At 46.3% G+C, this 21,958-nt stretch overlaps 2 protein-coding genes across 5 annotated transcripts in view; both read left to right on the forward strand.

Annotated features, from left to right (window-relative positions):
* The window catches only part of MFSD1 (major facilitator superfamily domain containing 1), a 38,111-nt gene extending 17,413 nt beyond the window's left edge, over window positions 1–20,698 (forward strand). Inside the window, exons 18-20 of one of the 4 annotated variants that reach the window (XR_012831315.1) lie at window positions 12,850–12,974; window positions 19,254–19,536; window positions 20,611–20,698. The gene's annotated coding sequence lies outside the window, so the exon portion shown is untranslated. Of the gene's footprint in view, window positions 1–7,928; window positions 7,950–12,849; window positions 12,975–19,253; window positions 19,537–19,653; window positions 19,801–20,610 lie in introns of those variants that run through there. The other 3 variants (XR_012831313.1, XR_012831314.1, XR_012831316.1) reach the window with 3 other exon arrangements.
* IQCJ (IQ motif containing J) overlaps window positions 5,607–21,958 on the forward strand; it is a 110,119-nt gene continuing 93,767 nt past the window's right edge. Inside the window, 1 exon segment of the mRNA XM_075716816.1 lies at window positions 5,607–5,611. Coding sequence (XP_075572931.1) covers window positions 5,607–5,611 — 5 coding nt within the window.

Below are 21,958 nucleotides of genomic sequence, written 5' to 3' on the forward strand. Positions count from 1 at the left end.
ATGATCTGAGAGGGCCTTTCCAATCTTAATGATTCTTCGTTTTTACTTTCATTATAAATAATCCAGCCACCAAGGCAGGAAACATGAAATTACTACTCTCCCCTTAATTGGTTTAGTGGTGGACTTGGTAATGTTAGGTTAATGGTTGGACTGGATGATCTTAAAGGTCTTTTCCAACCTAAATGATTCTATGATTCTACGATCAAGAAGAAAATGGGACAAGGGATTTTTGAATTCTGAAATGCCGTTTCTTTTGGATAGAGAAAATCTGGTTGTGATCATTGTGGGAGGGCTGAGGCCAGCAGCTACAGCAGCACGGGGGCTGCCTGCCTTGGCTAGCGGAGGGACTGTTTGAGCATGTGCTGCTGGAGCGGTGTTTGGCAATATCCGCGTGAGTCCTCTTTGCAATGAATTTGGAACGGCTTGAGCTGAAAGCTGCTTATCTTTATAAGACTGCCTATTTTTTTTCCCCTGCATTTTTTCCCTCTGCATGAAGCGTAAGCTTCATTTAATGGCTTCTACCGCCACCAGCCTGAGAAGTTGTTGGTACAGTATGGCTTTCCTGACTTCTTTTTTAAATACAGACTTTATGGGTTGGGCTCTGCTTCTGGACTGCAGTGGTCTGACTAAATTCTGCTAGTGAATAAGTACACTTGTCTGGAGATGTTTATGGAAGAGTTGGTAAATATGGTAGTAAACAGTAGTTCAATGCAGTATTTTATTAAAATTATCTGGGCAAATTTCAGAGGGATGCGTGACTAATGAAGAATATAAATGGTGTTATCTGTCTCTGCTATTACTTCTGCTGCTTACATGGGATGCCCCCAGGCATGGGGGACTCCCAGAGCTGCTGTGGCTTTTGGGTGGTTCTGTTCCTTTCCTTTGGGTGTGGTTTTTTTTTTTTTTCCTTTCTCTTTTGACCTGTCCTTTCTTCAGGGGCTGTCGCTGGATGTTTCAACAGGCTTTCTTATTCTCATTTCAAAAATTGGTTAATAGTCCATTGTGTATATTAACCGCTGTACGTGCTCTCTTATTGCTTCTTCTGTTGTGGAGATGGTCGAGCAAAGAGACAAAGCAGAGCTCTTCAGATGAGCTGCATCTCTGAGTAATGTGAAAATTTCTATTCCTAATATGTTCACGCTGTGTTCTGTTGGATGGGGCAGATGCGCATTGGTGTGAATGGGAAGCCAGAAAGCTTAAGTACACACAGTGTGCTGTTCCATGCAGACCTCTTCAAAAGGAAATGTTTAAAGCATAGAAATACTCTGTAAATATTGAAACTTCCCATGCGTGTGAATCATGAAATACCACTTTCAAACATTCAGTAATGGAGGAGCTGCCTGAGTGACACTGCGGTGCTTCAGATCTCGTGGTGTTTTCCAGGTATGCAAATATTGTTGCACGTTGGAGATCTTTTTATAAATACTGGTCACTAAGAGCAATAAGAGTGTTTGTGCCATAAAGATGGTACTTATGAACAAGCCTCTTATCCTGCAGGACCTTGGAAGTTCTATAACAGCAACAGTAGTGAACTCTGCTTCATCCTGACCCTCCCAAGAAGCCTGTCTTTGAGGTGGCCCCAGAGCAAGACAGCAGGAATGGTTTTGTTTGTCATTACCCATGAGGAACTGTGCTGGAACCAGCTCGTGTGGCCTGCTAAACAGCTGTCGGAAGTGGTGGATTTCAGCTGTTACCAACCTAAGCTGAATTTGAATCAACAGATTGGAAATTCAAGCTGCTCTGTCTCATCGCCAAGGCTCTGCCTGCTGAATGTTAGAGAAAGAAACAGAAGCAGCCTTGGCTTGTCTGGGTGGCTTAATCTGGATTCCCTGGTGGAGTTTGCCCACATTCTTGTGGTTACACCAGACATGCACAGGTGGGGAGAAAGCAAATGCAATTCTGCCCAGAGTTCCGATGGAGGTGATCTGGAACATCTGCAGTAAAGGGTTTGGATTTGGTTTTATTTGAATAAGGAGAAGACGTTTGTAAAATAAATCAAAGTACTTCTGTCTGTTTAGTCTGGGCTCTGGCTTGTGTCAGCATATGTAAAATTGGATAGCTGAAGCAGTTGCTGTGTCCTGGCCATCTGGTCTGCTCTTCTGAGAGAAGCTGCTACACTGCTGTTGCAGAGATGACTTGAGAAACAGATTTTTTTTTTTTCCCCAAGTGTCTTAAAGCTGAGTATTGTTTAGAGGTTATGAACAAACACGACCCATTTTCTTGGCTCTTGTTAAGCTTGCTTTCTGCTACTGTGTCTCTGCTGCTTCTCGGGTGTATACCTTGCTTCGTCTCTGAATAATTGCTGCTCCCAGCTGGCTTGACTCAAATGTTGTGGGCAGCGATGGGTCTACAGTTGCCTGTAGCTCAAATATGGGTTTGGAAGCAATTAGCACTTTCTAAGAACAACTCCTCAAATTATATTTCTGTTACGGTACTTGCTGAGGTCCTTATCAGGTTCTTGCATGTTAACTTTTGTACAGATAGTCAAAGCCTGTTCCTATCCCATTGTGCCCACGGCATTTAAACAACATGTAATGGGTTTTGACACTGTGGGAAGGAAGAAATTGGAAGTTTCTCATTCCTCTAAGCTCCGGGTTAGCTATTTCATTGAGCTGCCTTTGCAGACAGAACAGAAGGTTTCTGAGGCAGACTCTTACAGCAGTGGCAGTCAATGTGCTGTAGGTGTGGCATAAGATGTGACCATGCGAACAGTGTGTTCACCTTTCTAATTGCCTGGTGCTAGGTAAACCCCTGCTTCTTGGCTGGTGAACTCCCCGAAACCTTTGGCTCCTGCTGCTGTTATGATCTGCATCTGAAGATGCTGTGGAAAATCACTTTGTTACCTTTTCTGAAATACACCACACGAAAGGTAAAAGCCTCTCTTCATAGCGCATTGAATGGGAATGCTCCTGGCTAGCGACAGAAAGGGTTGCTGCCCTAGAGAGAAGGTGCTGATGTGACGGACCCTGCCAAGGAAATAGTAGCCAGGTGGTAATTGTCCTTGAAGTAGTTTTTTGAAGTACACTCATGGCATTTTAAAAATTTGTTACCTAACTGATGGCTGGAGATGACTGCTTACCTCTGCTCTGGTGTCTTCCTCAGTTATTCTGAAGAAATGTTTTACAGTGCGGGTGGTGAGGCACTGGCACAGGTTGCCCAGAGAGGTGATGGAGGCCCCATCCCTGGGAACATCCCAGGCCAGGCTGGACGGGGCTGTGAGCGCCCTGGGCTGGTTAAAGCTGTCCCTGGCACTGCAGGGGCTGGGCTGGGGGAGCTCCAAAGGTCCCTTCCCACCCAAAGCATTCTGTGATTCTATTCACTATCATTTTTCTTTACAGCCCTCTTTACAACTAGAAGTAGCAGGTGTTTTTGGAAAGGGTGCTTTTCAGCTTTATTTAGTCACAGCTAGCCCAGGAATTGATGACAACTTGCCTCTCCGTCCTTCATAAAAGTACCTACTGTGTTCTTCACCCAAATTTGTCCTCACTGCAGTTTGCCCTCACTCTGGGGGAATTGCAATTACACGTCTTTTCTGTTGTGTAGGTGAGTTTTATGGCTCTTCTCCAAGTCTCATACCCAGTGAAGTGGAACAAGTCTGCAGCGCTATGAGAGGGCAGCAGGGACGTGCTTCCTTGGCGAGGGGCAAGACTTGCTGGGGTGTCTGTCTCTTCCGTGCATATGGCAGGCCTGGCAAGAGGACCTGCCTTGGGCAGTCTTGGCTCCAAAGTGAGCCTTGGCTCTGTTAGTTTGACCGGAAAGAAAGTAGAGGAGGGGGTTGATGCAGCTGTTGAGGCTGAGCAGTGGCCTCCAGATCTTGGAAAGCAAACTCCAGCGCTGTAGGAGCTGGCAGTCAGCTACCCGGTGCACACAAATGAAGAGGTAAATGCTGCGGGTGATGTGAAATGGCAGTAAACAGACAGCAAAAAGCCCCCACGCAAGGAGAATGGTTCAAATCGACTTGGCTCAGGTGGAACTACCAGTGGGGTCGGTGTCTGCAGCGTGCTGGGTGAGGATTCTGATCGTCGGGCAATAGCAGACTAAAATGATGAGGAAAGGAGAGAGGAAAGCAGGTTAGGAAACCATGACCCCCTGGTTAGGGCCACGCTGTAGGGGTAGGAGCTGCTGAGGTCCTCGGGGCTCGTCATGTCGTAGCAGATAGTGTGGTTATTGGTAACGCCAGTGCAAGTGTAGATCAAGGTGGGATGAGGATCACCGGTGCCCAGGATGCGGCTGTGCTGGCAGCAACCAGGCGCCGGCTCCGGTAGGGTAGGGAGCGGATGGGGTAGCGAACGCCTAGAAAGCGGTGGACGCTGATGCAAGTCAACAGCAGGATGCTGCCATACAGGTTGGCATAAGACAAGGAACGTTCCAGTCTGCAGAGCAGCTCTCCAAAGGCCGTGTGTCCTGCAGGATGTAGTTGATGATGAGCAAGGGCAAAGAGAAGAGGTAGAGCAGGTCCGCCACAGCCAGGTTCACCAGGTAGGCGGAGGTGCAGCTCCAGTCCTTGGCCTTGGCACGACAGCAGCGGAGCCCCAGCTTGGCTCTGGCGAGGAGCAGCCCCAGCACGAAGACGGAGCTGTAAGGAGGGGGTAACAAGATGGATTTACAGCTTTCCATGAGAGGGCACAGAGCCTTCCCGGAGGTGCCGTTCTCCATTTCCTTCGGTCCCTCCATTGCTGGGTGCAGCTTTAGGCACCGCGCTCTGCTTTTCTGTTGTTCTAAAGCTCTCCCTGCCAGAAATAGAAACGCAAACACCTGGCAGTCATTTGTCACTCTTGGCCCTTGCCTCTTTCCACCTCAAAGAAATCTGTAAAATCCTATTTAAAGCACGCACGATCCTCTGAAGAGACGAAACTGCGATGGAAATGGTGCGTCACTGTTACCGCTTGAGTTCAACCAAAGCGGCGACTGCTGCAAACACTTGGTGGTATGTCCTTGGGCACCATCACTGTATTGCAAGGGCAATCAAATGAAGTTTATTGCAAATGCAGGCTCTGCCACGCACTGAAATTCCTCTGAGCTTCGGTTACTTTAGGGGGGCGGTTGAGGGAAGGGCTCAAGCAAGCACACGTTTTGCAAGAGGCAGTGCCAGGGGCTGCTACTAGTTTGGCATTGCATGCAGGTTGGTTGAGAAGAGGCGAATTTACAGCTCGCCTGTAGCAGCAACAAGAAAACAAACTTGATGAATAGCTGCAGGCGGCCTTGCTCGCTGGGGTGAAGGCAGAGCCAGGCTAGGCAGGCTGGGGAGGGGTTTCCTCAAGATGTGTGTTTGTTGCAATCTGAGAAAATAGGGATGTCATTTCCCTTTTCCCAAATGAGTGGGGAAGAGATTTTCTGCTTTCTGGTGTCCTCTTAGTCCCATTTAGAAAATAGCAATATAATTTTTGTAGACTAAAATTTGTTTTGAAGCTTGTACCCAATATACCTCCCGGATCTTGCAGAAAAGCAAGAGAACCAGGAGGGGAGGGGGGTTCATTAGCAGACATCCTGTTCTAAAGAGGGCAAGGATCAAACCAAACTGAGAAATGACTGGATGTCTTTTTTTCTTGATTCAGGGGAAAGCTTGGTAACTAGAATGGTTGAAGAGTTTTCTCCCAGCAGGAACGATGGCGTGAGTGTTCTGGCGAGCCTCTCTGATTTTGTCTACCAGGCATTCTCGTTTTACACTCTCATGTCGGGCCCTGTTTGGGTTTGTCTTCTGTTGTAAATCAACAACTTGACCCCCTCGGGGCATCTCGGTCCAAGCTGCGGGCTCCTGGGTCGTTACATCGCTCCTGAGACCCTTCCTTGCCATGCGTCCTGCAGTGAATCCGGCTGTGGAGGGTCCTGGCTGGCTCCTCTCTGCCCAGCGTCTGCCTGGTCGTCGTCCTTACTGCAAAACCCCTCCAGGCACGCACTCCTGAGCATGGAAAAGGGTTTTAGCCCTCGCTAGGTAGTGATGTAAATAACTTAAATATCTCAAAATCAGTAACTTACTGCTTGGCTTTTGAATTATTGTACCAATTCCTTCATAATCTGCTTTATGTAATTTGAGAAGCAAACGTTCACTTGGGTATCTTTTAATATTTTGACCCTTTGAAAAACTGGTTTGTGCAATAAGGATACCACGTCCGTGGTATTACCTGGGAGCCAGTGCCCAGGGTTGCTGGGGGCTGCTCACCCTCCGAAGATAGGGGAGATGGATCCGGACTGGTGGATGAGATCAGGAGTGAGGTTTATCCCAACAAATCCTCCTGTTTTCTGGGTTATTTGTCACTAGAGGTCAGCACTGCAACGTTAATATACAAGAAATGTTTTCTGTATTAGGACAAAAAGTCTTACTTCAAGGCTGCAACTGCTGTCATTCATTTCTGTCACTTATTTACATGACTTTGGAGGTTCGTTTCCAAAGGCAAATATTAATACCAACAGTCTTCAGCAGGAAGAGGTCACCTTTATTTCTTCTCATGCAAATAAAACAGGGTAGGGTAATAAAGTGACCAAACTTGCCTTTTTTTAAAGCTGAATCATAGAAGAGTTGAGGTTGGAAGGGACCTTTGGAGATCACCTAGTCCTGCTCGAGCAATCGTAAACGTGTCTAAACTTTCTGAAATGCTGGCCCATGTGTGTCCCCTGCCAGCTGCCTCAGGCTGCCGTGGTTTGCTGTGCAGACTCTGCTACTGTTGCCTTCGGTCCAATTTTTGGGAAAAGCGCCTGTTCCTTGCGGCTCTGTTGGATAATCTGGTGGAGATGCTAGTTAACTCCCATGCAGCCCAGGGCAGAACTAACCGAAGCTTCTGCCATCCCACCTTAATATGAATGCAGCGATGGCTGCGGTTGTTGTGTTGTCTCTTTAGTGGATGTGGAGCAAGCCGTGGTCCCTGGTTCACGCAACGGGATGGGTGGCACCGCAGCCCCCTCCCCGAACCGGAGCTGTTGACCGGCAGCATTGGCATCCTCAGCAAAAATCCCTTTGACTCCCATCAGATGTGTTTTGTGAAGCCTGAAGTTGCACAAAGTGATGTAGGTCTAAATTCTAGCTGGAGTGGTGCCTGCATCCATTATATATACGAAGCAAAGTTATTTAAAACAACTCTCAAAAAAAATCCAACCCTCTGATCCACAGATGGAAAAGGAAGGTGTGGTCAAAAAAGCCCTCAAATTTTGCAGTCTAAGACCTAAACTGTGTCCTCCAGAGAGAAGTGTTATGCGTGCTCAGTGGTTCCTTATGTAGCTGTGTGCGTGTTCAGGCACAGGGAGCACTGCTGACCCCTTTTATGACCAGGCCTTGGTGTTCCCACCACAAAACCCTCTTGTTTTCTGTAATTTCACTTCTCTCAAGAGCTCTTTCTGTTGGTACAGTCTTGGTGGGTTGCAGTGGGATAGAGAAGTTTCTGCTGCATGGAGTCTTGGTCCAACCAGGTAGTTACGCCCCCCAAAACCCTCAGTTCTCTTAAATTGCATTTGTTTCCAAGCTGGATAAATTCTTGGTCTTCTCCGTCTCCTTGGGAATGATTCAGTCCATGTCGCTTAGGCTGCTGGCCTGGGAATAGTCCGTGTTGGAGACCGGCGCGTTATTCAGTGCGTTACGGAGCGGTTTTGGGGTGTGTGTTGTGGGGCGGCTTTGCCTGATCCGGCTGGAAAGGTGCCACCTGGGGAGGCTTCAGCTGGGTCCTGCAGCTGGACGTGACCTTTGGAGGAGAAAATCCATGTATCCGTTGGTTTAGGGCTGAAATCTCTTTGTTCTGCAAGCAAAAGGTGGAGCCTTCCAGCAAACAGAAGGAAGCAAGCGGTTCCTGTTCTGTTTCCTCTGAACAAGCAAATTCTACTCTTTCTGGTATTTTTATATAGCATCTGTGGATCTGTAAACATCAGGCTGTTCCTCAAATTATTAAAATCTATGTTACTATAGTATGTTAATTAATTGTCTTGTTTACATGTTTATAAAGCTTTGTCTGCAGATATGAAACAGCTGTTAATGTCAGTAATTCAGAAATAGTGGAGCTGGCATCCTGCATTTCTCTTGTCAGCTGAAATGATGATTGAACATAAATGGCCACTTCAAATTAAGGTAAGTGAAGTAACTGCCTTATAGCGGCTGGGGTGAAATGGCTCACTTAGGGCTGTGGCAAATTGATGAAAAAATCTCAGATGTCACTTAAATACTTATGGGAAATTGGTTAACCTACTTAATACTAATGACTTAAAGACTTTTTAAAATTCTACTTTATTCACAGAGCCAGTGAATGTCTTACAGGTGATCGTTACATTTGTATTTATTTAGATTATTTTATATTTTTAGATACATGTATTTTGGGGGTTTATTTTATAACGTGGCAGTGGGAACAAATCAGCTTAGATCTGTTGGTCAAGGTGAGGTCTGTTGGGGAACTGTCTCTTAAAACACTTTCTCCGTGTTCCCCGTTGGCCTCTTCCATGCTGGATGGTTTTGCATGGCTGTTGGGCGATCTCTTCCAGTCAGTGTTTCTGAGTAAATCAAACCTGCTAACCTCAGTTTAAAACCCATCTTGTTTGGCTTTGCCATTGCTTTAACGCGAGCTGGCTGGCTCGGGGTCACCCTCATTTACCGTCCTGCAATTCAGACCTGCCTTGAATATGAGGCTAAGAGTAAAACCTCACTTGTGATGCTTAGCCTATCAGAAACTATATTGCTTATAAAAAAAGCTCCCAAAAGCAGATTTTTTCCTTTTCTTTGTATATAAAATTAACTTAAAATAGTTTTTAGTGAGACTAGAGGTGATATCCCGGTGTATGAAATCTGTCGGAGATGATTGATACGCGTATGAGAAACTGAGTGAAAATTGGAGGAAAGATGTGGCATTGCCAGGCTTCATTTAAATACAAGAGCTATGCATTTAGATTGATTTATTTTTATGCCCACAGGTTCTGACATAAATATAGTGATATATAATGTATTGGCTATAATGTCAACATTATTTTAAAGCTGACTCGAGGAAAAATATCTTATTGTTAGTGCTGAAATATAATGCTTTGTTCTGCTGAAGGGGAAAGCCTACGATCGAGTAACCTCTTTCTTAAGACCCTTTGTAATGGCTTTTAAAATGAGTGAGTAATGAGTGAGTAACAGCAGAGGTGACCTGTCTCAGGGCACTCTGTGTCCTGAAATTGTTTTGGGACTTTCAGGGCCGTGGCAGACTGAGTAGAAGCACATCCCATGCCGCTGAGGCTGTGCTCGGACAGCCCAGCACCGTGGCTCATGCCTTTGCCCTTTGTCTTGAAGTATCCTAAACTTGCATCCACCCTACATGTCAGGTTGGCCACTAGTTTTTAATGCTAATCACAGTTTTATACCATGCACTATGTATGTTGTACTATGTTAAACTAATGGGTTACAAGTCTGTTGGCAATGTGCTGTTGCCCTCAGCCCATCCTAAGATGTCAAATGACCTTATTTGATTTTTGCTTTGAGGTCTTTAATTTTTTTTTGACTTGTTTTGGAGCTAACCTTGCTAGAGGTGGAGGAACTACTAGATGTTCTGGGGTGAAGAGGCAGCTATTCATTGAATGAACAATCTAGTGCAAATGGGATTCACCCTTTTCCTTTACCGCCTCTGCTCTTTACCTTCTGTTCTGAATTTTCCAAGTCAAATCTCTGGATATTCAGTGAAGTAACGTGACCTTCAGGACCAAGTTAATTGGTGTTGGCTGTAGCCATTGGAAGTCAGTGGAAACTGCAGGCTTGCAGTAGGTCTGCCTTTCTTAGTCCACGCTTCTGTTGGTCCCTGGGAGAAATCTTCCAGCCCACTTTTGAGTTAGGTCCACTTCTTCCATGTTCTTCTGCATTTGCTTTATTTGCTTTGTTTAAAACAAACAATACAAAGCAAAACAATGACAACAACAACAACAAAACAAGCAAAAGAAACCCCTGAAAAGTTCTCTTCCGTTACAAGCACTTTGCAGCGTTCGGTTGACTGAAGCCTTTGCATTTGCTCAGTGTAGGCGTGAGAGCTTGGCTGTGCAAATAGCGGCGATGCTGGCCCAAGGGTGGCTGCTGCACGCTGGACTTGTGGTGTGGTCCTGCTGTAGCCCGTGAACCGTAGTGGCAGAGAGAGATTGGGTTAACTGAAGGCTTTTCTTCTCTTGAGTATATTGTTTCTTAGCTTGTGTTTAATCTGCTTAAATTATGCCAAACTGTACCAGTTTAGCTTAAGTCTACCTTTGCAAATTTTACCAGGTTTCATCCCTTTTTGTCTTTAGCATCTTTCTAGTAAGTTATTCTGAGCACGTAAAACGTGTGAAAGTGCTTGTGGCTCATTGCATGGTGTTGCAGCTAAGAGGCAAGGCCCCGTCTGCAGTTTTGCTTGGAGCCTGCTGTTGGGCACTTTGGAAAAGCCCCTTAGGCCGGTAACGCTGAATTTCTTGACGTAGGTGGCCTCCGGGTGCTGATGTGCTGAGCACCTGCAGCTCCAGGAGCGGACGGTAAAAGCTCCACCTGATTATCACCTCTGCCAAGGTGACTTCATCCCAGCACCCACAACTCACGTCTACGTTGGTTTTAGGTTGGCTTCAGCGCACCGGCAAAGGGCAGTTGTCAGGAGCAGGGGCTCAGCAGAGGACTCGAGACTCCCTGGCTGCGTAGGAAGCCCTTGCAGCGGGGCCGGGGCACTGCTGGCTGCCCGGGAGAGTGGGGATGCTCAGGAGCGATGCTTCTACCTGGGGCTGGTTCTGCCTTAACCGCTGAATGGCGCGTTAATAATTGCATATATGCATTATAGCATACGGCCGGAATGGCCTTATGGTCGCTTCCATAATGCTGTACCCATGCGTTTTGGTACATCGGCGGCTGTGACATTTCTATTCATATATGAATTGTCTTAAAAGTGTCAGATGGAGAGTGCTATACATAAATGCAAGCTTTCTCCCTTTGCATGAAATTATTTTTTTTCCTTTCTCATTTTCTCCTGCATTTTTTTACTTTCACTTTGTACAGGCTGCTGATATAAAGGGTTTATTCATGAGGTTAACCTAATTACTGTCTTCAGAAACAAAGCCTGTTTCTACAGTGAATATCCTTTTGATATCCATCATCTGAATATTGCCTAATAAAGTTAGCAAATGGCCTGCAAATGAACCAAAATGATTCAGTATCTCATCTAGCAAAGAGTGTATTATGGTTTTACCGATACTGACAGAAATGTTTAAAATTCTCAATGCATTGCTTTGCCGGTGGATTAATATGCATTTTCTCTGTCTTGAGATGAAAAACACCGTCTGGATTTAATGCAACACTTACAAAACTGCTGATGTGAGTCTCTGTTAAAGCTATTTTATATACACACTGGAGAGTTTACCGGAGACAACTGGAAAGTTCACTTTGAATAGCTCCAATACTTGTAATCAGTAACTAAAATGTATTCGTGGAGCTGCAAGACTAAAAGGCGTGAATTTAAGTGCCTTCATGTATTTTTTTCCTTGCTTGGAACAAAGGTGATACATTTTTCATGTAAGCAAAGCTCCTTGGATTTGAGTATGCTCTGGGGAGGTAATTAAGAAAGATCGATATATACTGATTGATTGAGTTTTGACCTGAGCATATGCTCTCTGTCTTCTCCCAAGTAGTTAGCGATAGGATGAGAGGAAATGGGCTCAAGCAGCTCCAGGGGAGGTTTAGGTTGGATATTAGGAAAAATTTCTTCACGGAAAGGGTGGTCAAGCATTGGAACAGGCTGCCCAGAGAGGTGGGGGAGTCCCCATCCCTGGAAGCGTTCAAAAAACGGGCAGAGGTGGCACTTTGGGACATGGTTTAGTGGGCATGGGGGTGTTGGGTTGATGGTTGGACTGATGATCTTAGAGGGCCTTCCCAACCTTAGTGATTCCTAGTTTTACTCTCATTATAAATAATCCAGCCACCAAGGCAGGAAACATGAAATTGCTACTCTGCCCTTAACTGGTTTAGTGGTAGACTTGGTAGTGTAGGTTAATGGCTGGACCTGATGATTTTAAAGGTCTTTTCCAACCTGAACCATTCTACAATTCTATATTGCGATGGCCAAGCTTTAGAGTGCGTGGCTGGTGGCTGGATCCCTGGGCTGGCTTAGCTGCTGCTGGAGTCATCTAGTAAGATCTCAATGTTGGGTTGAGATGGGAAATAGTTTACATTTGGTCAGACTTCTCTGGCTTTCGTGTGAATGTTGGTTTAAAAACCTGATGTAAAAGCCCATTTCAGCCCTTCCTGGTACTTGTCTTAAGACGAATATTCCTTGCTCTGCTCTTTCATTTGTCTTTTCTTTCTGGGGAGAAACAGAAGTGGTAAGTGAAGACACAAATGACCTTTTTTTCCCTAAAGATCATCATTCTATTAAGTGAATTCTTGGACAACAAAATTTAGATTTAGCTTGCCTTCTCTGAAGCAGAAACCCAGCTAATCCTGTTAAAAAGTGTAACCAGCAGATTTCAATGTTCTTGCTGCGGCCTGCCTGCTTGATTCTTGCAGGTATTTATTGAGAAGACTGAAGCTGTCTTTATAGAATCATAGAATCGTTTAGGTTGGAAAAGACCTTTAAGATCATCCAGTCCAACCATGTATGTTCTTAATCTTCCCTCTCTACTTGGACTGGAACTTTTATAAATAATTTAATTTAATTATAATATATCTTTATCGGAAAATATTAGTTTACAGAAGAATGTTTCAGAAAGCTGACGAACTGCCTTGTTCCACCATGCAAAAATCCAGCATTAAGCGGTGAAGATGCTCGATGCATCCAAAGGAAAATCATTATTTCAGTTACTTCTTAAATAGCTCTCCAGTTTGGAATGAGTATTTGAGTTAATGGTAGTTTGGCATCATTATATATTAATGGGCTCCATCTGATTTATTTTTTCTGGCAGTTATCCACTTGCACGATGTATTACGCCTGACCGTTCCATTTCCCCTGCTATTGAGTGGTAGATGGTGGATTAGTATCTTGAGAGGCTGCATGGGAACATAATGGGATCTTGCATCATTTTTAATGGTGAGTTATGGACTGTCACGCAGAATATCTCGACACACTTAATAACTTTCTGATGACAGCTGTAACAGACGTAAAGGTATGTGTTATCACTGAGCTGCTAGAGAGGCAGGCTCCTGCTCGTCAGATGCTGTTACATTGCACTGAGTTGTCTTTGTAGATATTTTTGTAATTACAAACTTTTCCCTAGCTCCAGTAGTGCTTAAATAAAAAATTGATCCCATGGAATTATATTGCTGAATATTAAAGTCGGTATTTATTTGCAAGAGTCACTTTGGGGTGTCTAATTTGTCCACGAGAGCAAGGTTTTCTGCTCAGGCTGCAAAATGGTGCAATAAAAATCAGTGATTGATGTTTATTATCAGATTAAATGGTTTAGCTGTGGGGATCAAAGTTATAAATTACAGCCCTCCCCAAGCTGTGATTGGCCACCAGAGATCTTTCAAAGTGCCAGCGTTTTTTAATGAGATCACGTATTTTCAAGCTTCTAACGATATCAGCTTTTGTAGTTTTATTGAAATTGTGTTTAAAATAACAGCTTACCGGGTGTCAAAAATATTGGATACGTTTTATATTTGCTTGGTCAAACATCCTGGGGGGAAAAAACGTGAGTTAAAAGCAGGTATTTTGATTCCCAAGCAAAGTCTGAGGACTTAAAAGAGCGTGAGGAATGCCGTCCTCTAGCTCTACACTGGCATAATTTTTGCTGCTTCTGGTTTTTGGTAATTTCGCTATAAACATGGGGCTTCAACGTGCAGCAAATGCAGATGCTCTCGGGCTCTCCCTCGGGCTGCCGCCCTGGCATGCTGCAAAGGGGAACCATAACCTGGTTATTCACGGAAATTAAGTGTTTCCATTCCCGAGTGTTGTGGAGAGACCGCAGCGTTAGCGTAGTGTTGGGTGGATCAAAGTTTCATGGTCAGCTTTTTCTCTGCTGGGAGACTGGCCCTGGTGACACCAACATTTTCCCCCGCTGTTCATCAAAGTGGAGGAAACTGGAGATTGCTCTAAATGGCAGAAGAACGTAAACACCCTAATCTTATTTGCTTGTAGCTGGTAGGGCATGCCCTAAATATCAAAAGCATAATATTCAAATAATAGGCATTTGATGAAAGGAATGCTGAAATAATGTTGTTAGATTGCTCTTAAACTCTCTATCTGAAAGCTAGCAAAGAATAGCTAAAATTTAGTCTGCCATTAGGGGAAGACTAAATTATATTTTGTTACTTGCTATGGGAGATTTATAATTGGGGTAAAATCTCAACTGTGAAGGCATTGATCTCAAGTACGGTATCGTAGCATCAAAAGCACGACACCATCTTCCTGTCCCCAGGACATTCTTTGTTAGAAAATCATTTGTTTTACTCAAAGGAGGTCTTTTTTTCTTTTTATATTAAAAAGTTGGGTGTTTTTTTCCTTGCGGCTGCATTTACTCTGGGGAGATTCTGATGAAGCAGCTCAGTTCAAAAGAGTTCGCGGTGCACGGTCACTTTTGGGGGGGTGTGGAGAAATCATTAGGCGTGCTGTGGGTATTGCAGCCGCTCAGCGGGGGGGTCAAAGCAGGCTCTCTGCTTCCATTCCCCTTTGTCGTGGTTTAGCCCCAGGCAGCAGCTCAGCACCACGCAGCCGCTCGCTCACTGCCCTACCCCGATGGGATGGGGGAGAGATTCGGAGGAGTAAGAGTGAGAAACACTCCTGGGGTGAGATAAGAACAGTTTAATAATTGAAATAAAGTAAAATAGTAATGCTAATAGTAACAGTATAATAATGATAATAATAATAATGATACACGAAGCAAGTGATGCACAATGCAATTGCTCACCACCCGCTGACCGATACCCAGACAGTTCCCGAGCAGCGATCGCTGCTCCCCGGCCAACCCCCCCAGTTTCCATACTGCCCATGACGCCGTATGGTATGGAATAGCCCTTGGGCCAGTTGGGATCAACTCTTCTGGCTGTGCCCCCTCCCAGTTTCTTGTGCGCCTGGCAGAGCATGGGAAGCTGAAAAGTCCTTGACTGGCATAAGCAGTACTCAGCAACAACTAAAAACATCAGCATGTTATCAACATTCTTCTCCTACTAAATCCAAAACACAGCACTATGCCTGCTGCTAGGAAGAAAATTAACTCTATCCCAGCCGAAACCAGGACACCCCTGCATCAGCACAGCGCGGGCTCTTCCCTGGGCGTCGGGATAAGCGAGGGGGTTTTTTCAAAGGCGAGAAAATATTTTTTTTTAAAGCGATGTACAAGTATCGATTGATTTGCAGCCAGTCGTGCGGGTGTGATTTCCCGCATTATACTGATGGGGGAAGGGCTTGCCCGAAGCCCACCTCAGGCGCGGGGGGATCCCGGTTTCTACCCCCTGCTTGGCGTATGCTCGCTTTGGCATCGCTGGAAGGACGCGACTGCGTGAAGTAGCGCTTGCCGTAATGACCACAGGTTTGTACATGGAGCGATTTGCTCTGTTGTTGAGTCAGGCTGGTCTGTTTTGGGGTTTTTTGGTTTTTTTTTTTCTTAATTGTTTTTTAAAGGCTAAAATGAGCAAAGGCGATCTGTGACGACTGCGGCGGGGGCAAAGCCCGATAGGGAGCAGAGATCTGCGCTCAGCGACTGGGCGCTGGCATGGGGCCGTCAAGGAGGCTGGCACTCCCTCGGTGCGAGGCGCGGCCCTCGCTGCTGTAATTGCACCTTTACCTTGCAAGCCCTGTGGATAATAATTAAATTTCATAAAAGCCTGCGTCGTTTTGAGCCCCTGAGGGTATCAATTAAATGTAATAATGGTAACTGCAGCTTTTAAGCAAATACGTAGGGTTTTGGTTTTTTTTTTTTTAAAGAAATGAGGTGAAGTCTTTTGCACAGCGTGGAGCTGAAGACTTGATTTCCATGTTCCTGTCGGGGCTCAGCCCCAGGCAGCAGCTCAGCACCACGCAGCCACTCACTCACTGCCCCTGCCCTTGATGGGATGGGGGAGAGAATCGGAGGAGTGAGAGTGAGAAACACTCCTGGGCTGAGATAAGGACAGTTTAATAATTGAAATAAGGTAAAAGAGTAATGATAAGAATAACAAAATAGTAATAAAAATAATAACAATATCCAAAGCAAGTGATGCCCAATGCAGTTGCTCACCACCCGCCGACCGATGCCCAGCCAGTTCCCAGCAGCGATCGCTGCTCCCCGGCCAACCCCCCCAGTTTCTATACTGCCCATGACGCCGTATGGTATGGAATGGCCCTTGGGCCAGTTGGGATCAACTCTTCTGGCTGTGCCCCCTCCCAGCTTCTTGTGCCCCTGGCAGAGCAGGGGAAGCTGCAAAGTCCTTGACTGGCATAAGCAGTGCTGAGCAACACCTAAACCATCAGCGTGTGATCAGCATTCTTCTCATCCTAAATCCAAACCACAGCACTGTGCCTGCTACTGGGGAGAGAATTAACTCTAGCCCAGCCCAAACCAGGACAGTTCCCTTCGCTGTAAGTACCATTCCTGTAAAGCCTCAGGAGGAGCCGTTGATGCCCAAGAAACAGCAGCAGGAAGATGTTCCGGGGTTTCCTTGGTGGCCAAAGGCAGGTCCTGGCGGTACCAAGTGTGCCCATCATTTTACGTTGCTTAGCTGGGCTACGCCATAAGCGGTAACCTTAAACCGCCCGAGCCAGCTATTGCAATTCATCACCTAGCATCTTTAGGAATATTCCTAAAGTCACCATAGAATTTTTTTTTTTTTCCCCAAGTGTCTTGCCACAAATGAAGATGTGTGTCCCCCTGCCATGCTCAAATTTCTATACCTCGGGGTATCTGCTTAAAAAAATAAATTAGCACGGACTACCCCCCTGATCTGGAGGTTGGCCCCTGTGGAAAAGGGGATGCGTGTTGCTGGGCTGCGGCTCCGTTAGCAGCAGGCTGAGCTGCTTTATGGGAGCGTTCGAGAAGCAGCATACACGTTCTGCAAGGTTGCATCAGAGGGAAATAAACCACCAAAATTATCCTAATAAATTATAATAATTGTGCCTGGCAGCATGCGGTAATTTAAAATAGATTAATCTAACAAGCTTTAAATATGAATAAATAATAAACATCTTCATGCATTGGGAATCTTATTCTACTTAATTCTGAATGAATATTAATTACCCCTCATAAACCCCATGCAAAAATCGATCCGTGTGGAGAAGGCACAAGGTATTAAGTATAGCAAATTGGACAGAGCCCAGACGAGTATTCTCATCATCAATTAAAGTCGGATTACACTGCTGCTCGGCTCTGTCACCAGCTGCCTGGTGATGAGAAGCAGGCTTTAAAACGGGGTCTGTGCCGTTGCGGTTTATATTCAGTTTTGTATCCCTTGTTTCCTGGCGGGGTTGGGCAGCCGGCTTACTGCTGCCTGGGATGGGTCGGGAATGACCCGCTGTCCCTGTGAGAGAGGGGGAAGCCGCAGGTGATGCTTGGCCGTCGGAGCAGCCGCTGGTGCCGGCAGCCGGCATCTCCCCGTGCCACGGCGTGTCCTCCATCCCGCCTGCGCGTGAATCCACGGAGCTGGGGATCGGGAGTCTCACCTCCTGACTTCTGCAGGGATAAATACTGGAGAAAAACTTGCTCGCCTGGCCAAAATGACCCCTCGGGCCACGGTGACCTATTGGGTAGGGCGAGATGCCGTCCCGGGCAGGGGTGTGATGCTGTGGTGCCTGTTGCGCCGTGCTTTGTGTGTACGAAGAGCGGGGATTTCAACTGGAGCAAAACTGAAGACCTGCTCAGTGTTGAGTTGGAACATATGGAAGATGGATGAGTGGGAACATCTGCACCATCTGCTGCAGGGGTGCTCTATCCTTCGTCACCATCCCTGGAAGTGTTCAAAACCGGGTAGAGGTGGCACTTTGGGACATGGTTTAGTCTAGTCTACCCTTGATTGGTTTAGCGTGGACTTGGCAGTGTAGGTTAATGGTGGGACTGGATGGTCTTAAAGGGCTTTTCCAACCTAAACGATTCTATGATTCTATTCTACTCATCCTCGCACCTCGCCGCGTAGCTGTTGTGTTTGGATGATATCCTTCGTTCCCTCCCATTATTGCTGTTCTCCGAAGGCCACGTCTTTCTTCGGCAAAATGCTGTGCTTAGCAGTAGGCTGCACTGGGAGCTCCTAAACGGAAATTTCCTCTGCTGCCTTTTTCTGTGTGTGGCTTGGGCAAATATATTTTGCCTGTACAAGCAGGCATCGGGATCTTGTTTATTGTGACCATATACTGCGTGCCAGAGTGTAAAATAAGCTGGGGCAGGTAGCTGGGGTATCCAGAGGTGCAAAGTGATGCCGGAGCCGAGGCGGGGAGCCGGCGGGAGATGCTGGCTGCGGTGTGGGGCTTGGCACGGCAGGAATGATGCTCCTGCGGGAAATTGCTGGGTAAAACTGGGTTTGTGTATGGGAGGGGAGAGCCCAAGGCAGGCGCATCGCGACCAGCGCTCTCCCCGGGATGCGGGGACGGCGTTTTGTGTCTTGGTTTAAGTCATAAAGCCTGGCAGAGTTAAATGAAGGTCACCGGCTGTAAAACGTGACAGGGACATTTTAAGATGTGTCGTAAAATAAACTGTAGCCTAGCAAAAGCTTATGATGGTATCTGCTGCAAGCTTTGGCCTCCATTTTAAAGCTGCCTTGATCTTTTAACACGGAAGGGGTTTGCCACCATTGTACCACGCCTGAGATCTGCAGAGACTGGACTTGAAAGCGTTTGGAGGCTGCTGGTATCCTCGGGGTTTAAAGATAAGGGGGAAGGAGATTGGAGGGAGGAGGAAAGGAGAAATGCTTCCTTGTGTCTTCCTGAGGCAGGCGTTTCAGGGGTGCATTGAGCAGCTGCTCACGGACTGAAGTGTGCAAGCCAAGGGTGCATGGAAAGGGAATGGATGAAGAGCACCAGGGGGACGTCGCTTGTCTCCCCGGGGTCTGTTCGCCTGCAGCTTTTTCTGGGACCTGGGTATCCAGAATGCTGCTGGTTTGGTCTGGTACCCAAAATTATGTGGCTGGCCGGTGCTGCGGGGAGGTGGAGTGACACCGCATGTGCGTGCAAGCGGGGTTCTTGTACAGGATAAAAACAGGTTGGCTGGGAATTATACAGAACTCTGTGCTTTTCCTCTGCCCGTGTTGTCACTCTTCGGTAAGTAGAAAGGTCTCCTCCACCTACTGCACGTAAGAAGAGTTAACGAGCTAATTAAAAAAAACCCCATCAGCCCCCAAATCTAAATAGTTCCCATTTCCCCAGAAACCAGCAATTAGCAGATGTCCGTCTTGCTTTCACCTACAGCTTAAATACCAGAGAACTATCTTCCCTACTTGCAGCAAAATTTGAGAAGCATTAGCGATCAGCTTTCCATGCTGTCTTCAGTGTTAGAGATGGATGGGCAACTACAGCAACATTTGCTCTGGTTTATGAACTCTGCATGCATCAGTTTTGAATATTTAATAACAGTTTCCCAAGACCCTTTACATGAGAAAAGAATTTTTAAATGGAAGTGTGAGACCGGAACTTCAGCATGAAGTGAGAACCACCCTGGTATCAGCAGGCCAGGAATTAGACTTAAAATAAGGTAAGAATAACACATATTTTGAAGAACTTGAAAAAAGTAGTGATTGCTTTAACGTTTGTATGAATTTGATGGGTTTGTGTATTTCTGCTTATGGATATTTTCTGAATTTGTTGACAGGTTTTACCGAGGTTACACATTCTTTGGCTAAGGGACCGTGCTTTTTGCAAGGGTTGTGAAGAGCCTAGGAAAATCCCCTTTTGTACACAAATGGGCTTGCTAAATACAAGCACTGCATAAAAAGACGACAAAAGGAGCAGATGATCTATGGGCCAGTTTCCCTTCTGCTTAGAGCCTGCAATGGTTGTTTACCATTTGTCACCCTAAGGACAAATTCTAGCAGTGACAGGTACGTGTTTTTGCCAAACCTGACTTTTTTCCATTTAATTTAATACATTTCCCCAACCAGCAGATACTGCATTTGTGGGGAAGGAGGGAAAAAAAAATAAAAAAATCTGTATTATCATCTGCGGAGCGCAGGCACGGGCGAAGGTTCAATGAGCTTTGGACCGAGACCAGTGGATGCGGTCCCTGCAGATCTTTTTGCAAGGGAAAGGTTTCCCAGTCCTTGCCTTGGGAAGCAGAGGGATGGGGGATCCAGGAGAGGAGCAGGTGACGGCTTACAGAGCATCCTGAAAGGCACTCGTCTGGGGCAGTTAATCGATATCTAATATCGCCGTGGCATCCCCTTGGCGAACCCAAGTACACTTGAAAATCCAGAACGCCCACGGGAGCGGAATCGCCGGTCGGTTGCTGGTTCCCAGCTGGTTCATTTTCGTTGCTCCGCTTGCAATGTTTGGTGCGTATTTTGAAGCACCTGCGGCACGGGAGGTGGCGATGGTGCCGGCCCTCGCACGCTTGCGGCAGCTCCGCAGCAACCGTGTTCTCCCAAAAGCCGCCGCTGATGACAGCCAGCGATATAAAAACAAGGAGGAAGGGGGGAGAGCACGCAAAAAGGGGGTTTGTAAGACTGGAAGCTTATAGGTCTACAAGTGTCTTTGGAGGATGCTTCATTGTAGCTTAAAGCGTTAATTAAATGTATGGCGTGAAGGTGTTTTCTTTGTTTTTTTTTTTAAGATGGGGCATGCTGGAGCGAGGACTGAGTTGCAGCAGCTCATGTGGACATCGCAGCATCTGCACTGCTTGGGGATGTGAGGCAAGCCAGCCAAAGCACGTAAAAAACCACAGTGAATTTTAAACATAATTATCATGTAGCTTGTTTTCATCCAGGCTTTTCTGGAAATACCTTAAATCTGACAGTGCCCATTTAAAAAAAGAAAATAATTCTTGTCCTCCATGCTAACCTGGAGACCACCGGCCATTTTTTACAGCGCAGGGACATGGCTTGATGTCATGGGGACAGAAATCACTCGCCGGCATGTATTTCATCCCGGTGCGTGGGGGGGTGAGGGATCGCTGCCCGCTGGCTTGGCCCCTGCGTGACTCAAACCGCTCGCGGCGGTGCGGTGGGCTGAGCTCCTGGGCTGTTTCCCAGGGAGGGCGGCTGAGCACAGCCCGCGGCGGGCGAACCCAGCATTCACGGGGCATCGTCCTGAAAGCCATGCGTAACCTGCGGCACGGTACCGGGAAGAATGTAAGTAGCAGCAATATGGCCTAGCTGGGAACTTTTAAAAGCATTTTTATATAGATCCATTACCGAGGACTTCAGAGAGATTGCTCTTGGGTTTTTGCTGCAAAGGGAACAAAGCGTTATGAGTTTGACCTGTCTGGAGAAGCAGTTCCTTTGCCTTGCTGCTAGGCAAGATTTAAATCCTGCTCCCGTATTGCATTGATCCCGAATAATTGCTTTAATAGCAGTCCCGGTGTAAACAGTGAGTAGGTTTCTGTCACTCAAGTAATGGAATTACATATATTTTTGCTGTGAAAGAATTTATCCCGCAGCTTGGTTTTGTTTCCCCAGGATGAGGAAGCTCCTTGCTCTGAGCCCGGGCGGTACGACCCGCACCTCCCAGCAAAAAGGAATTAGGGGGAAAGATGGGGGGAGGGCAGAGGTTTGGGAAAATAAATTCTTTAAGGCATCAGGGCAGTTACTTCTGTTAGACAAGAAGATAACAGGTTATTGCTTGTATCGGAGGCTGTAATTCCAAGGAAATGTCTCATGGTTTCTCTTTGTCTAGACTCCTTTAGTAACACCCAGCGTGATTTCCCCTTTTACTGAGTAGCTGTTCTCCAGCTTAGGGTGATGTTCTTTCTCCAGTTTGATCATATGTAAATCGTACGGGTTTTGATTAGAACAAGTCAGCAGCATCATCCTCTTCCCTGCGCATCCCAGTCTATTTTGTGACCAAATACAGACCGCTTCATGCTCTTCCCTTGACAATCTTGTATTTATTTATATTGCTTTACCTTTCTCACTTTCCAGCGGTGGGTGAGAAGCTAACAGCATTTGTAAAGCGGGAGAAGA

This window comes from Pelecanus crispus, chromosome 9 (genome assembly GCF_030463565.1).
Source record: "Pelecanus crispus isolate bPelCri1 chromosome 9, bPelCri1.pri, whole genome shotgun sequence".
Classification (NCBI taxonomy): Eukaryota; Metazoa; Chordata; class Aves; order Pelecaniformes; family Pelecanidae; genus Pelecanus; species Pelecanus crispus.